General features: G+C 65.9%; 6 protein-coding genes across 6 annotated transcripts; 3 read left to right on the top strand and 3 right to left on the bottom strand.

The window, feature by feature from the left end:
- Positions 1-194: 194 nt before the first annotated feature.
- EMIHUDRAFT_237236 (hypothetical protein) lies at positions 195-1,018 on the bottom strand (the record flags this gene model as incomplete). Its single annotated transcript, XM_005778341.1, has 3 exons — positions 195-561; positions 636-826; positions 899-1,018. The coding sequence occupies 3 exons, from the start codon at positions 1,016-1,018 to the stop codon at positions 195-197; spliced, it is 678 nt and encodes a 225-aa protein (XP_005778398.1).
- A 463-nt stretch (positions 1,019-1,481) lies between these two features.
- Positions 1,482-3,668, bottom strand: EMIHUDRAFT_237235 (hypothetical protein; the record flags this gene model as incomplete). The annotated part of the gene is made up of 3 exons (XM_005778340.1): positions 1,482-2,452; positions 2,525-3,072; positions 3,298-3,668. The coding sequence occupies 3 exons, from the start codon at positions 3,666-3,668 to the stop codon at positions 1,482-1,484; spliced, it is 1,890 nt and encodes a 629-aa protein (XP_005778397.1).
- Positions 3,669-8,725: 5,057 nt separating this feature from the next.
- EMIHUDRAFT_51588 (hypothetical protein) lies at positions 8,726-10,870 on the top strand (the record flags this gene model as incomplete). The annotated part of the gene is made up of 5 exons (XM_005778339.1): positions 8,726-9,422; positions 9,581-9,658; positions 9,797-9,957; positions 10,197-10,345; positions 10,420-10,870. Coding segments are annotated over 5 exons (1,536 nt in total), but the record flags the coding sequence as incomplete, so codon positions are not given.
- Positions 10,871-11,420: 550 nt separating this feature from the next.
- On the bottom strand, positions 11,421-11,843 carry EMIHUDRAFT_46428 (hypothetical protein; the record flags this gene model as incomplete). Its single annotated transcript, XM_005778338.1, has 1 exon — positions 11,421-11,843. A coding segment is annotated over one exon (423 nt), but the record flags the coding sequence as incomplete, so codon positions are not given.
- A 653-nt stretch (positions 11,844-12,496) lies between these two features.
- EMIHUDRAFT_367138 (hypothetical protein) lies at positions 12,497-13,493 on the top strand. Its single transcript, XM_005778337.1, has one exon. It carries the CDS (start codon positions 13,102-13,104, stop codon positions 13,345-13,347), a length of 246 nt encoding a protein of 81 aa, XP_005778394.1. The 5' UTR covers positions 12,497-13,101; the 3' UTR covers positions 13,348-13,493.
- A 75-nt stretch (positions 13,494-13,568) lies between these two features.
- EMIHUDRAFT_457453 (hypothetical protein) lies at positions 13,569-14,642 on the top strand (the record flags this gene model as incomplete). Its single annotated transcript, XM_005778336.1, has 2 exons — positions 13,569-14,201; positions 14,316-14,642. The coding sequence occupies 2 exons, from the start codon at positions 13,569-13,571 to the stop codon at positions 14,400-14,402; spliced, it is 720 nt and encodes a 239-aa protein (XP_005778393.1). The 3' UTR covers positions 14,403-14,642.
- Between the last annotated feature and the right edge of the window lie 254 nt (positions 14,643-14,896).

Here is a 14,896-nt window from a genome sequence, read left to right as displayed (position 1 = left end):
TCCACACTCCACACCACTCACCAGCCTCCAGGGGGCGGAAGTCTAAATGCGTGTTCAGCATGACCGCTCGCTTGCTAGACAGGGGTAAACTTGTTTGGAAGTGCGATAGCGGCTTCGTGCGAGAATGACGAATGACGTGCGTTTGTAATAAATGAACGAGTGTAACAGGAAATAAACCGGGGGTTCGCTCGCCGCTATGTGGCGTGGCCAAAGGCCGCGTAGCTGCCGTCGAGGACAAGCCTCGCGGACGCCCACATGCCGAGCGCGGGCAGTGCCATCCAGATACCATTGGCCGGCACAACAATGCCCAGGGTATGCGCGCGAGGCGAGCGGCGGAAGCGGCCGTTGAAGAAGTACTGGAAGAAGTAGACGCAGGTGCCGTAAAACTCCTGCCAAAACATGACCAGGCCGAGCATGCCGAGGTGGCGCGCGTCGAGGAGCGGCGAAGTGATGCTGACTGCGAAGAGGACCGACGGCACCAGCGTGGTGAAGCCGTTTCCCACGTCGACGCAGAAGCCAAACGAGGCCTGGTCCGCGTAGCTTGGGTCGAGCGCGGCATACCTGTGCGAGCCGCCGGGCCACGGGCTCGCCGAGCGTTGTGATGGGCATCGGCAGCGGGCGTCTGGCGGACTCACGTTGCCCACATCGCGGTGCCGACGTACTCGGACGGTACGAAGACGGAGAGCATCTTGAGCAGCCCGACGTCTTCAAACAGAAAGACAGGCGGCAGCTTGCCCTCGCCGAGCTTTGCGCTGTGCTCCTCGTACCTGCGCTGGATGGCGGCGCTGTGGCGGAAGAGAGCAATCTCGCACACGCAGATCCATGCCTACAGGAGGACCTGGACCTAAGCGAGGAGACGGAGCACGCCTCTGGCGCTGGAGTAAGTTGCATTCAGCACGCAAAACGCGGCGAGCGCAAACTGAAGCGGACTGAAGAGCCCGTGCATCTGTGCGTGCAACCACGTGAGCAGACCCGTAAAAAGGGCGATGAAGAGTGTGACGCCGACCAGCACCTTCATTGGGACGAAGGCCGCGTGCTGCGGCAAGGAACGCCCGCGAGGCGCTGGCGGGGGCTTACTTTTTTTTTTTTATGTGATCTGTGATCTGTAAGGGTCCGCCCGCAGGCGCATTTTGTATACCGAGGCGGTGCCCGGTGCCGAACCTGTCGGACCTTAAGACAGCATTGTAGATCCCTGGGCGAGGGTGATGGAGGGGGGGTCCGGCGGCGGAGCACCCACCTCCTCCCGGCGTGCCGGGAGGCAGGATGTCATCCCCCGTTGATCCAGGCCGCCCCGTCGGGGGTAGACCGCTCGTCTAGCCAATCAGCCTTAAGCGAGCGGTCTGGCCGTTGGAATGGCCGAGTTTGGTGTGGGCTTGCGTCCTCGCATCGATCGTGGTTGTAGGGATATCGTTATGAACAACAATCACCACATGGGGAGGCGGCTGTCTCTGAAGGCGAACCTCAGTTACGAGCCACCCCCCCTACTTGCCTCCTCTTTGTTCCCTGGCTTTCTGTCTCTTGCGCGCCTGCTGTCCAAGCTGTGCCCCCCGCGTCTCGCCTCCTCGCACCCACCCCGGCAGGGGGGCGCCTTCGTGCCTTTCGTCCCCTGCAGTGCGTGCGCGCTCCTCCCCGTACGTCACCGGCCCCCCGTCCTCTGTGTGCTGTTGGCTCGCCCCCTCTGCCTGACCCATTGAATCGCTACGTTCATTCTCAAATCGCCCCCGCTTCCTCTGCGGCTGGGACGCCTCGTGCTCTGGCTGTTCCTCGTCTACGTCCATCACTGTGAATTCGTCGTCTGTCTGGCTGCCTTCGTTTGGATGGCCCGTTTCGGGTGGTTGCTCGCTCGGCCCTGGCTCTGTTGTGCGGTCGGGCATCTCTTCGTCCTCGCTCCTCTCTCCATCTTCGTCGCCGTCGTTGGCGTCTTCGGGGTGTCTGTGTCCGTCCCCGCCGCTGCCTCCTTGTAGGAGTTCGAAACGGAGTCGGTCCAGGAAGCGTCGTGCGGCTCTTCGGTTCCGTTGGCCCTTCCTGGGCGCCCGTTGGCTGCCTTGGCTGCTCTGGCTCCCCTCGCTCTCTTTCCCCTGACTCTGTTGGCTGTACTGACTCTGGCTCCCCCCGCCCTCCGCCTCTTCCTCCGTTGCTACGTTGGGGAGCTCGAAGAACTCATCGTCGATAAAGGCCATCTCGTCGTCCGCCGAGGCGTTCTCGTCTCTCTCGTCGTCTCCCTCGTCGTCGTACGTCTCACTCACTGGCGGCTCGCTCTCCATCGGGTTCGTCGTCCCGCCTTCGGGCGTTGGGCCGTGGACTGTCTTGTCGTGCTCTGCCGTGTTCCACGGCTCGACCCCAGCTCCCTGCGCCTCGCGCACCGCATCGAGGGTCCGCTGTGACACTTGCCTCTCGCGCCCGTGCCGAAACCGCAGTAGACTGAGGTGCCCGATCTGGTATGCCTTTGTGCCTTTGAGGGCTCGCGGGCCTCTCGGCACCCCTTTGTCTGCCCTCGGCTTGCGTGGTTTTGGGGCGTCTCCACGTTGCTGCCCCTCTCTACGCCGCTCGTCTCGTACGCCGATGAGCTCTCGCGCCATGGCTGCGAGGCTGTCCCCGTGGCACAGCCTCCCCTCTCGACACGAGGGCGAGCATCCGAGCCGCACCACCTTGGCGTTGCCGCGGCCGTTCAGCGCGGCCCGCATCGCCGCGACGGCGTCGTTCCCCGTCCTGGCTTCGTCGGAGCGTCGAGGGGCGATCTCCTGTGAGAAGGGCTGCCCGTTGGCCTGTCGGATGAGCGCTGGCGTGGATCTAGTGTCCCCCACGGCCGAGGCGGGAACGGTGCGCAGCCGGAGCCACGTGTCGAATGCCTCGCATACCTGGTCGCGCAGCGCCTCGTCGGTGCCTCTCTTCCCCATGGGGAATGGGTTGCCGAGCCCGGTGCCTCTCATGATGTTGACTGGCAAGGGGCGCGGGACTGTGTCCGCTCCCGTGTCGCGCGTCTCCGCTCGTCGGCTTCCAGCGACGACCACCCTGATCGAAGGCTCGGCATCCCCCTGTCCGCCGCTGTGTGCCCCCCCGCTCGTGTCGCGCCTCGGGCCGGCGGTCCTCGGGGGGGGGCTTGGCTGCTCCGCCTGGCGTGTGTCGCTGCTGCTTCTAGCCCTTGACCCCCCCATGCGACGGTCCCACTCCTCTCCTGCCCCCTCGTCGTCGGTAGGCTCCTCCTCTGGCACCGGCTGTGAGCGGTCGTCGCCGTCGTCGTCGTCTACGTCGTCGTCATCGTCTCCGTCCTGTTCCCCAGCGGCGCCGCCCCTCCACTCGGGCGCGTTCGTCTTGCGCCATTCGATGGCCGTCCACGTAATCGTCTTTGCGGCCTTCCTGGCTGCGTTGGTCGCCTCTCGCACCGCCACCTGCATCGCGGTGAGGCGCTCGCCGTCGCGCCCCCCTCGCGTGGGGGGTGGTACATAGCCCGTTGCCGCCATTCTCGCCCTCGTGGCCGCTCGTTCGCGTTGTGTCGGGGCGGGGAGGGCTCCCGACGCCGCCGCCCTGAACCGCCGCCACTGTTCGACGCTGGGTAGGTTATTGCCCGCCGTGGTGAGCGCCGCGGCGACGTCGAGCGCCTGTTTGACTGCTCCCTTGTAGGCGCTGCTGCCGCCGCCCTCGGGTCGCTCGATGATGTCGTACAGCATCTCTAGGCTGTGGACGAGCTCTCCAGCCAGCTGGCGTCCCCTGGGTGTATTGAAAACAACGCAAGGCGGACATGGCATATCGCTCTCGGGCTCACAGACATCCCGCACACCCGCCGCCCCCGCGCGCGCCCCACCCCGGCCCGGGGAGAAAGGGGAGTGACAGTTTGGGACGGCGACAGCCCGAGTATGTTGAGTCCTGGCTCAACAACGCAGGAAACAAGAGGGGGTGGTCCGGCTCACAAGTCCGGCTCACGCGCCTCGAGCTGACCATCTACCGCACTGAGCACTTCCGCCCGATCGACTTTCTTTTAGGAAAATAACTTTCCTCAAGGAAGAAATCGCACACCTCACGGACACACTAGGACAACGTACTTGATGCCGGCGGCGACGCGCATCGTTGCGCCGCGGAGCATCCGGCAGCCGCGCAGAGAGCTTCGCACCACGACACGCACGCGGAGGGCGCGTTGAAGCGGAAGGCTGTGGGCGCGGCGCCCTTGTGCTCTAGCACTAGCACCGTGGGTGCGCCGTCGAGCACGTGAATACAGCGCAGCGCGTCAAGCGGCACCCGCGTCAGCTTGCCGCGCGGCGAACGGGTGCGGTGGTCGATGCGCTGGTAGCATAGCTCTGTGGGGGTCACGAACACAAACCGAGGCTGCCAGAGGATGAACTGCAGGCCTCCGCACATCGCTTTGAATCGGGTTTGCTTTTCGAGCAGGCCGATGACAATCGGCTCCTCAAAGGGGCTCTTCGGCAAAGAGTCGTCTCGCATCTGCTGCTCAATCCACGAACGCTGTGACTGCACCACGCCGCCATTGCATCGCCCACACATGCGTGACCTTGCCGCCTGCTGTATGCGCCTCGCCGCCCTGGCCTCTGTCGACTCGCAGACGCATTGCAGCGCCAGTGCAAAAGCTCGACCAACCTCTAACCTTCGACGTGCTTGGCTCTGAATTCTCACCGCGGCGGCTTCGGCATCACTTGGCCTTTGCAAAATCGAGAGGCCCAAGAAGTGTGACGCTTTGGCGCCCCACTCCGCAGCGAGGCTCGCCCAGGTCTTGCCGCTGGCGGTCGAGGCCTCACACAGCTCAAGACGTACCGCAGTCGGCTCGGGAGCGTCGAGCCCATTTTGCGAAAGTGTGGACTTGTCAGCCAACTCGCGTGTCCCGTTCTCGGAGAGAATCCGCATTTGGTGCGCCGAGCTGCCACATCGGCGACGGAGCGAAGCCTTGAGCTCGTCGATAGAGGCGGTGGGACGAAGCCGAAGCACGAAGTGCTCATGCGGGTCGTTAGACAACACGAGGACCTCGACGACGCCCGGGGAAGACTCAGGCGTCGGCATGGCCCGTCGTCGCAAAGCCCGTTGCGTAACCGTGTGCGATAAGAGAAATACGAAGTATTTGCATGCGCCCGCTGAGCGTCGTGCTCTTCGCAGGCGATCGGTTAAGTGGTGCACTAAACCCCAAGGAACCCTTCGGAGTCGCAATTGCCTATGTTCGGCTGAAAAAAGAAAAAATCTGAAAGTCGAGAAACGAAGTCGGCCGTGCGTGAAAGAGGGCGCGCCGCGCGCGCGCGCGCGCTCTCGGTGTTGGATCGTGTGCATACCGACACTTTGGGCAACGTCGAGAGCGCGCCCGTGTGCACCGTCAGCGTCAGCTATACTGCACGCAGTAGCCCCCCGCCGCGGCGTGCATCGCAGTAGCCCCCCGCCGCAGCGGATGAGCGACGATGAGACCATTGTGAGTGGCCACACGGTGCGCATGCCGCGCCAAGAGCCGTCGGGGACGCGACCACTCAGCAGGCAGCCCTCTCCCATGATCATTGGAACGGCGCTCGTTGCACCGCTGCCATTGGATGCAGCTGCCGACAGTAGTCCTCTGACTCAGACGCCCTCGGCGGAGCCAGTCGCGGCTACACTTGTGCCGGTCGAGCTCCAGGCATCGCCGCTGCTGGCGCCGTTCGCCAACCTCCGCGAGCTCCGCCTCGCTGACCGAGGCGGTCCCAGCCGCTCCTCTCGGCGGCAACGCTGAGCAGGACTGTGTGCAGCTGCTGCCAGTCATCGACCGAGTTGCAACGCTCGGAAAGGTGCCGCACGTGATTGAAGAAGCGTGCATCCACGGGCTGTGCACCCGGCCCTTCGCCACGGGCAATTTGCCACCCGACAGCAAAAACCGCATTCACGATCGAACCTGCCGGCTCCGGATGGGCGATCGCCATCGCTCACCTTCAGCAGTTACACTTTTTACAGCACAGCCTCGCGAAAAGGATTTACAAAAAGGAATAAATAAATAAAAATGCGATGCTCGTGCAGGTGGGGACCCTGTCCTTCTCCCACCCCTTGTTTGGTGTGTCCGTTTGATTTATTTATTTTATTAGCGGAGCTGGGAATAGGACCGCCGCAAGCGGCGTGGAAGGAGCGGTTGAGCATTCCTCCGGGGGCCCCTCTGCGCCGGGGAGGCGTTGTTGGAGGCTAGGACGCAAGCGTCCGTCGCCCTTTCTCAAACTCGGGGCCGCCCACTCCGCTACGCTCCGACCCGAATTTGGAGGGCCTAAAAGTTTAAGGTGTTGCTGCGCAAAAGAAGTCGGACAAAGGGCGCAGCTCATGCTAAGAGCTAGAAGGGGAGCTAGAGAGAACGACTACCCTGTCCCGTTATTGCGTACACCAACACCACAAAAGCTCTCTCTCTCCTGTCCTCACTCAGGGGGGTCACAACTACCGAGTCCCGCGACTAGCTGCCACGTTGCCGACCGAGAGCGGATCTCCTCCTGCTCCGCAAGGAGGGTGGCCAAGGCTAAAGTCTTGCCGGAGCCGCCGGGCGCGTTGACGACTTGGAGAAGGTCGGGCTTTGACTGGTACTTTTCTTGTAGAGATGCTCGAGGAGGTGCTTTGTGGGGCGGTGCGCAGCCAGGCCAGCAGTGAGGGGAGGCGCACCCTCACTCTCCTCGGTTGCAGAGCTCGTCGGATGCTGCGGCACGACGGGAGGGTCGCGACAGCAGTCCTCGGGCGAGCCGACGCGCATGTCCAACCAGTGCTGGGACTCGTTGTGACGGCAGACGCCGGCTGCCTCTCCAGCCGCTTCTGCAGCGTCCTTCTTTGCCCGGTGCATGGGCTCGATCCGATTCCGCAGCGTGTCGTCCCCAGCGGCGGTGCTGCGCGGGAGGCGGCCGCGGGCACGCTGGGCTCGATCAGCGGCTATCCCTCAGTTGCTCCGAAAGCGCGTTCTTGGCTTCAATTTTACGGATGTCTTGGCACCAGCTGAAAGGCTTGCCCCCGTCCACGGCTCACATCGTCGGATTTGCGCACGGTATTCGGATTTTGCTATTTGTTCGTGTGGGGGTATATTGCAGATTTGTCAATGGTACCGCGTCTGCGAGACGCGGGCGCCTTGCGGGCAGAGCCCTTAGCCCCCACCCTTTATATCTTGCGCGGTCATAAATAAAAACGGACCACCTCTCTACTGAGTACTGTGAGGTGGGTAAAAAAGAGAACAGAAAGGAATCGGTGCGAACGTTTGTTTCTTTTTTTCTAGAGGAACAGCACAATCTCAAGGTATAAGCTCTCCAACATCGTGTTCATGTCGGCGACTGCAGCGGTCGCCAGCGGCGCCCCCCGTCCGAAAAGTCCAGCGCGCAGTCCTCCCACGAGCCGTCAGAGTCAAAGCAGAGCGTGTGTACGATGGCGGCGCTGTCGCCCTCGCCGACTCGGAGCCTGCGCACGACCGTCGCGGCGCACCACCCCCACTCTTCATTCCACCAGTACTCCAGCCGCGCGCCGTCCGGCAGCTCGGTCGGCGGCTCGGCCGCGTCGCCCCGGAGCGGGATGTCGATGGGCGAAAAGCTGCCGCCACTCAGCACCGCGCGCACCGCCTCTGGAAAGCCGGCGGCGCCCGATCCGCGCGGCGTCGGCGCGCCGGCCTGCAGCTCGCGCAGGTGGCGAAGGAGCAGCTCGAGCCGCTCCGACGCTGCCGTGCTCGCGACCGCCGCGACGGCGTCCGCGTGGTCGAGCGCGAGGAGAGCGCAGAGCGAGAGCGAGAAGTGCTCCCACCGCGCCGCCTGACTCGGGTACTCGCCACGCTCGACGCGAAGCCGGTGCGCCCGCAGCAGGCTCGCCAGAGAGCCCACCTCTTCCTCCGGCGTGTCGCCGCACAGCTCTCCCAGCGCCTCCTCGACCTCCGCCTCTAGCGCCGCCGCCCGCCCCGCCTCGGCGGCGTCCGCGGGCGGCGCGTCGCCAAATGGAGTCACCGTGCCGGACGCGAAGGGGAAGGTGGAGACTATTGCATCGACACGGAAGCGAAACGCGGCCTCGACCCTCGCTGTCGTGGGCGGCTCGATGCCGTCGCGATTGAGGAGCGCGCGCTGCTCGCCGGGCTGCGGCGTCTGCAGGTCGAGCAGCCGCACGGCGACGCCCACCGCGCCCTCCGTCGCCAATCCACGCGGCGTGAGCGATAGCGTGGCGGCCAGCGGCGCCTGACCCGCCTGCACGCACATGCCGAGCAGCCTCTCCTCGGCCTCCTCGGCCGCCTGGCAGAGCCGCCGGTAAACGGGCCGGTCAAAGGTGAAACGGAGCACCTCCCGTTGCTCCGTCGCGCCGGGTAGCGGCGGCGTCGGGAATGGGAAGGGAAGCTCGTCTGAGAGCGGGTCGAGGAGAGGCAGGCGATCGCCGGCGCTTGCGAGACACAACGCCGCTCGCGAGACGAGCTTCCCTTCGCGAGAGCGAGGCGCGGCGATAAAGCTCGAGACGAGGGCGAGCTGCGCGGCGGTCAGCGTCAGCGACAGCATTTGGTCAGGAGACACGGTCAGCAGACTCCGCCGTGCAGCTTTCAAAAGAACAAACGCGGTGGCTGGGGCTACAGCAGAAAGGAGAATCGCATTAAAGACCCAAGAAAAAAGGGGAAAAAGAAACTCCAGGCTGGGTCGAGGACAGACAAAACAAACGCTCATGCGGCAGGATTTTGCAAAAGGCGAGGGCAGGGAGCGCGGTGGCGCGAGGGGCAGGGCACGAGCACAACCGCTACCCCAACAATTCGTCCGCGCTGTCCGGGTGCGGCATGGCTTCTGCGCTGCCCCCCGACTGGGAGGAGGTGGCCGACGAAGCGAGTGGAAAGGTCTACTTCTGGAACACTAAAACCGACGAGGTGTCCTGGGACCGCCCCGCGCCTGCGGTGAGCGGCAGTATCGGCGGCGGCGGCGGCGGCGGCAGTGGCGGTGGCGGTGGCGGCAGCAGTGGAGGCGGCGGCGGCGGCGGCGGCGGCGGCGGCGGCGGCGGCGGCGGCGGCGGCGGCGGTGGCGGCGGCGGTGGCGGCGCGAGTGCGGCGGCGAGTGGCGACGGCAGCGAGGCAGCCGCTTGGCTCCGTGACAACGAGGTCACCCTCTCGCCCGGCTGCCCGCCGCCGCTGCTCACCTTTGCCGCCGCCCGGCTTCCGGCGTCCATGATGAGCGAGATCGAGCGCGCCGGCTTTGCGCGCCCGAGCCCGATCCAGGCGGCCTCGTGGGCGCCCGCGATGCAGGGCCGCGATGTCGTCGGCATCGCCAAGACGGGCAGCGGCAAGACCCTCGCCTTCCTCGCGCCTGCCTTTGTGCAGATCCTCGGCGGCGGCCGGCGCAACTCTCCCGACCCATTCGCGCTGGTGATGGCGCCGACGCGCGAGCTGGCGACGCAGATTCAGTCGGAGTGCGAGCGCTTCGGCCGCTCCTCCGGCATCCGCTCTGTCTGCCTGTACGGCGGCGCGCCCAAGGGAGGGCAACTCGCGGAGCTGCGTCGGGGAGCGCGGCTGCTGCCCCAACCCGAGCCCCGCGACGCGTGCACCACACGCCCACGACACGTCCACGACACGTCCACGACACGTCCACGACACGTCCACGGCACGCGTCCGCGGCACACCCTCCGACGGCTCGCCCCGCGGCACGCCCCGCAGGCGCGCTGCTGATCATCTGCACCCCCGGCCGCCTCAACGACTTTCTCGAGTCGGGCCAGGTGCGGCCGATGCGAGTAGGTGGCGCTGGACACGTCCATGACACGTCCATGACACGTCCCGCAGGTGCGGCTGAGCGAGGTCAAGTACGTGGTGATGGACGAGGCACGCCGGGGCCCGAGACGCGCGCCCGTCGAGGCCGTGAGCCGCGCCCCCCAGCCGCCACCTGCGAGCAGGCGGACCGGATGCTCGACATGGGCTTCGAGCCGCAGATCCGGACCATCATGGCGCGCGTGCCGCGCGGGTACCAGTCGCTCATGTACACGGCGGCCTGCTCCGCGCGAGGGGCGGCGCCGCAGGCGGCACCCTCCCTGACCCCTGTTGAGAGCTCTGCAGGCGACTTGGCCGCGCGAGGTGCGACGGCTCGCCTCCGAGTTCCAGCGAGAGCCGTGCCAGGCGCCGCCGGAGAGAGCTGAGAGGTAGCCCGGAGATGGACCGGAGATGGACCGGAGAAGCCGTGCCAGCCGCCGCCGGGCAGGAGGAGGAGGCGCAGCGAGCAGTGGGGTGTGCGTGTCGCCGAGCCGCGCAGCGCAGGGAGGTCTCCATACCATACCCAGAGAGCCGCGCAGCGCCGCAGGTGATGATTGGCGGCGCCGAGGAGAAGCTTACCGCCAACCGCGACGTCGAGCAGCGCATCATCACGGTCTCCGAGGGGCGCGAGAAGGACGTGCACCTCATCTCGCAGATCAACACGCTGCCCGCCGCCTCGTGCGCCGCCGCCGCCAGCCTCCCCTCGCCGGCCGCCTCTGCCCTGCCGACCCCGGCCGCCGCCGAGCCCTCAGGCGCGTACTCATCTTCTGCTCCACCAAGCGCTCGTGCGACGCGCTGCAGCGCGCCCTCTCGCGCCAGATCGGCTGCAACGCGATGCACGGCGACAAGGAGCAGCGGGAGAGAGAGCGGATGCTCGCCGACTTCCGCTCGGGCCGCGCGCCCATCCTCGTCGCGACGGACGTCGCCGCGCGCGGCCTCGACATCAAGGACGTCCGCATGGTCATCAACTTCGAGTTCCCGCCGCGAATCGAGGACTACATCCACCGCATCGGCCGCACCGGCCGCGCCGGCTCGAAAGGCATCGCCGTCTCCTTCATCACCTCCGCCGACATCAAGGTTGCGGCGCCGCTCGTCGCCATCCTCCGGGACGCCGGCCAGAAGGTGCCGGCTGCGCTCGAGAAGATGGCGGCGCTCGGCGGCGGCGGCGGCGGCGGCGGCGGCAGCAGAGGCCCGCGCAAAGGCGCTCCGAGCGCGAGCGGCGCCGGCGCCGGACCAGGGCTGTACGACTTTTGATCCCCATTGGTGTGCGCTCTCGCTTGCACCTCCGTCTATCTACGGTTGACGGCGCAAGCGTCCGACACCTTGTCGTGTTGATGCTGCGCTGAAGATGCGTGGGCGCTGCCTTTCTCCTCTGTCCCTGCCTTTGAGTTTTGTCGCGCCCCGCCGCCGCGCGAAGTGCCGCGCACGGCGCCACGGCCGCGTCGGGCGGCGGCAGCCACACACGCGGAGAGCGGCGCGCGCCGCGCACAAGCTTTTGTTGTATATGAAAATCTTAAAAAAGAGAGATTCGAAGACCAAACATGTCACACGCACCCGGACCAAGAGCTCCCCCTTCAGAGCAAAGCAACACTGCCAGGAGGGACGCCCCGGGCCACGGCCGCCAGAGGGGGCCCCGGGTGCCAAAAAGGTGTCATGCAGGCTGCATCGTGCGGGGGCCACATACACAGGTTTATAGTTCTCTCGGTCAAGAGGCCGTCTTGCTATCCATGCGCTTCTGTGCGGCCTCGCAATCCAGCAGCGTCTTGAACTCATCGAAGGATATTTGACCGTCTCCGGTCTGGTCTGCTATACGCATCATCTCGTCCACTTTCGTGTCGTCCGCATTCCAGCCGAGCTTGACGAGCATGCTTCGGAGCTCGTTCCTGTCAATCTTCCCCGAGCCGTCGGTGTCGAATCGGTCGAATGCTCGCTTGAGGGCGCTCGACTTTCGGGATGCCATCAGAGGCCCGATTGCGCTAGCAAACTCGTCGAAGCTTATGTCGCCGGTGTGGTGCGAGTCGATGAGCTCCATCACCCCGTTCGCCTCCTCCTCGCTGGCGCCGAGCGCTTTGAATTTGGAGAGGAGCTCCGCCATCGAGATGGTCCCGCTGTTGGCCGTGTCGAACGAGTCGAACGAGACGCGGAGCTCTGCGAGGGCATCTGGACTGAGCGGTTTCTTCGGGTCATAGTCCGGGTTGGTGCTCTGGAAGGTGCGCAGCTTCAACTGGTCCTTGTCCGCGGCGGTCGGCAGGATGGTAATGAGCTCAATGGCGCCGATCGCGGCGCGCCATGAGCGGCGCAAGTCGTTGAACATCTTGAGCCTCTTGTCCGAAGCGGGCAGCGGCGCTGCTGACGCGTTTCCCATCACCCATTTATTGGCCAACAGGTCGCTCGAGGTGGGGCGCCTCTCGGGCGCGGTTGAAAGCAGCTTGGTGATGAGGTCTTTCGCCTCCTTTGACACGCTGCCGAAGCATTCGGGATCAAACGCCCACTGATTACTGAGGACCCTCTTTTCGATGACAGGGTCGGCAGAGTCGCCGCCCGGGTCGAATGGGTTGTAGCCGCCGAGGAGGATGAACAGGAGCACACCTGGGGCGAGTGATGGTCGGCGTCAAGGACGGGAGTGGACAGCGAGGAGCGCGAGGAGGGGCGCGCCGAGAGAGAAGGAGTCGACCGCCGGTCCGTAGCCATCGCCGCGGATCACCTCGGGCGCCATGTACCTGTGGCCGTGGTTTGGGCTCAGCAGTTGCAAGCTGGCACAGAGGAGTTCCGGCGCGCACCCGGCAGTGCCCCAGCGGCCAGTCACCGGCTGGTCCTTTGGGATGAAAGCAGCGCAGGGCAGGGTTCACCCACACGACAGGGTCCCAGGGATTCCTCTCTCGTATAGGACAGGTTGCACCCGGCGGCACGGGGGCAGGCGCGGGCCTCCTACTGGTTGCGCTCTCCTAGTTCTCACCTGCTCCTGACAAGGGACAGCGACAGGCTCGCAGCACGGTGGACTCCCTATTCCACTGGCGATCTCTCTCGACTAGCGACCTTCCTCCGGCTTCTCACCAGCAGTCTCTCACTACCACGGGCACACTGACAGAGGCGGCCAAAAGGCTCACGTGGGTGGCAGGGCGGTGATAGGAGTCTCCCACTCTGTGGGCTTCGCTAGAGGTGCGGCCCCTGCGCGTGTCCTCGCCCTTGAAGGGGAAGGGGAAGGGGCTGTGTGTGTGTGTGTGTGTGTGTGTGTGTGTGTGTGTGTGTGTGTGTGTGTGTGTGTGTGTGTGTGTGTGTGTGTGTGTGTGTGTGTGTGTGTGTGTGTGTGTGCCTGCGGGCGCTGTGCGAGCCGCCCTGAACGACCACAATGTTGAGCGCGCTCGAGCACCGAAGCACCGCGAGCGCCGGCGAGCACCACCGCCCCGCGCCTTGGCGTGGGTCGGTAGTACACGATGCGGCGCCCAGCAGCTCTATCATGCGTCGCACCCGCAGTGGCCGAGCCGACCGCCGCTCGAACTGGCGCCGAGTGGCTCCCAGATCGAGCGCGGCAGGCTCAGTCGCACCGTCGCGGGGCGAACGCGAACCGAGCCGTCGCCGTTCGCCGCAGCCGCCAGCCGCCAGCCGTCAGCCGTACAGCCGTACAGCCGTCAGCCGTCAGCTCGCAGTCGCCGTCGCTGCCGCCGCCGCAGCAGCAGTGAGCGAGCTCCTGCGTCGTGTTGCCGACGCAGTGTGGACGCGCGCCGCCCAGCGGCGAGCGAGCGTGCTCGGAGTTGGGTCGGCGCGCGCGCGGGCGGACGGCGCCTGTAAACAGACAGCCTGCCCGCCCACTCGTTCAAAATGTCTTAGCGCCAGTCCCAGCTCCGCTGAGTCGTGGCGTTATTCTTTTGACATCCTCGAGTCCCGCCGCGCATACAGCCTCATGCCCTCTGTGACCGAGTCCGGCGCCGTCTCGCTCGAGGAGGGGGAGGAGGTGCGCGTGCGCGAGCGCACCCACCTCTACATCAACGAGCGGTGCGACGGCACGGGCGAGCTGCTCGTCACCACTCGCCGTGTAGTCTGGGTGCCAGAAGCGCCTGGCGCGCGAGGCCTGTCAGGATTCTCGCTCTTCTACCCGGCCATCGTGATGCACGCAGTGAGCCGCGACACGAGCGCCTTCCCGCACGCCTGCCTCTTCATGCAGCTCGACCCAGAGCAGAACATCGGCGAGCTGGCTTCCGCGCAGACGACACCGCAACCGCGAGGCGCAAAGCGCACTCGCGTCGCCAACGGCGGCGGCTCCGCCGAGGGTCTCGTGAATGGCAATGGCGAGGCCGCGGAAGCTGCGCACGAGGAGGGCGACGACGAGTCGGAGGGCGAGGGCGAGGAGGAGGCGGGCTGGGAGGACATCCGACTCGTGCCTGCGGGCGAGGCCTCTGAGGCTGCGGCCGGCGGCGACGCGCTCGAGCGCATCTACGCGGCGATGAGCGAGTGCGCTGCTCTGAACCCCGACCCCGCGGACGAAGAGAGCGAGGAGGGCGAGGAGGGCGAGGAGGGGATGATGCCTGGCGACGGGGTGCTCTTCACGAGCCCGGACGCGCTCTCGTCGATGACGCTGCAGCAGGAGGGCGCCGCCCGCCGCCGTGCCCGCACGGCCGCCCCTTGAGGCCCCACCCCTTCCCGCGTGCAGGCGGCTGCGCTCGATCGGTACGACGACCTGCTCAACAGCTCGGCCGACGGCCGCTTTGACGACGCCGAGGAGGAGGAAGAGGCGTGATAGGAGGAGGAGTCGCGCGCTTCGGGGTGTGGCCGTCCGGAGAGCGTAATCGTAATTGGAGCGTCTCGTGCACTCAAGATTCGGACTGCTGTTTGTGGCGCGGTGTGCAGCGTTCCGCTCCCTGTCCGTTGGCGAGAGCAGCACGAGTCGTTGTGTGACTACTGTCACATCCCCTCTCGCGTGTAGGGGGCGGTGGTGCATGGGGTGGTGACTGGAGTGTGTGAATTCGCGCTAGATATCCTCCTATGCGAAAACATTCTTAAACTCTCGTCGAATTCCCAATGCCCAATGCGATGTGTGCGCGGACGTTGATCCGCGACGACGCCGCCACGCCCGGCTCGCGACCTCGAGGCGCGCGGGGCCCGCGGGCGCGCGGTTCTGGCGCGCTTGTCCGTCGTGCGTCGCCGCCCACAGTGCCTCCTCACATACACACGCGCGAAAGGGCTTGCCCCCCCTCCCCGCGGCATCACTTCTTCTTGGCCTTCTTGGCGGCA

This window comes from Emiliania huxleyi (assembly GCF_000372725.1).
Source record: "Emiliania huxleyi CCMP1516 unplaced genomic scaffold EMIHUscaffold_247, whole genome shotgun sequence".
Taxonomy (NCBI): domain Eukaryota; phylum Haptophyta; order Isochrysidales; family Noelaerhabdaceae; genus Emiliania; species Emiliania huxleyi.
This window is presented reverse-complemented; position numbering and strand designations above follow the sequence as displayed.

Excerpts from the sequence above, each read along its gene's own strand:
- EMIHUDRAFT_367138 (XM_005778337.1), top strand. The coding sequence starts at position 13,102 with ATGCGGCGCCCAGCAGCTCTATCATGCGTCGCACCCGCAGTGGCCGAG.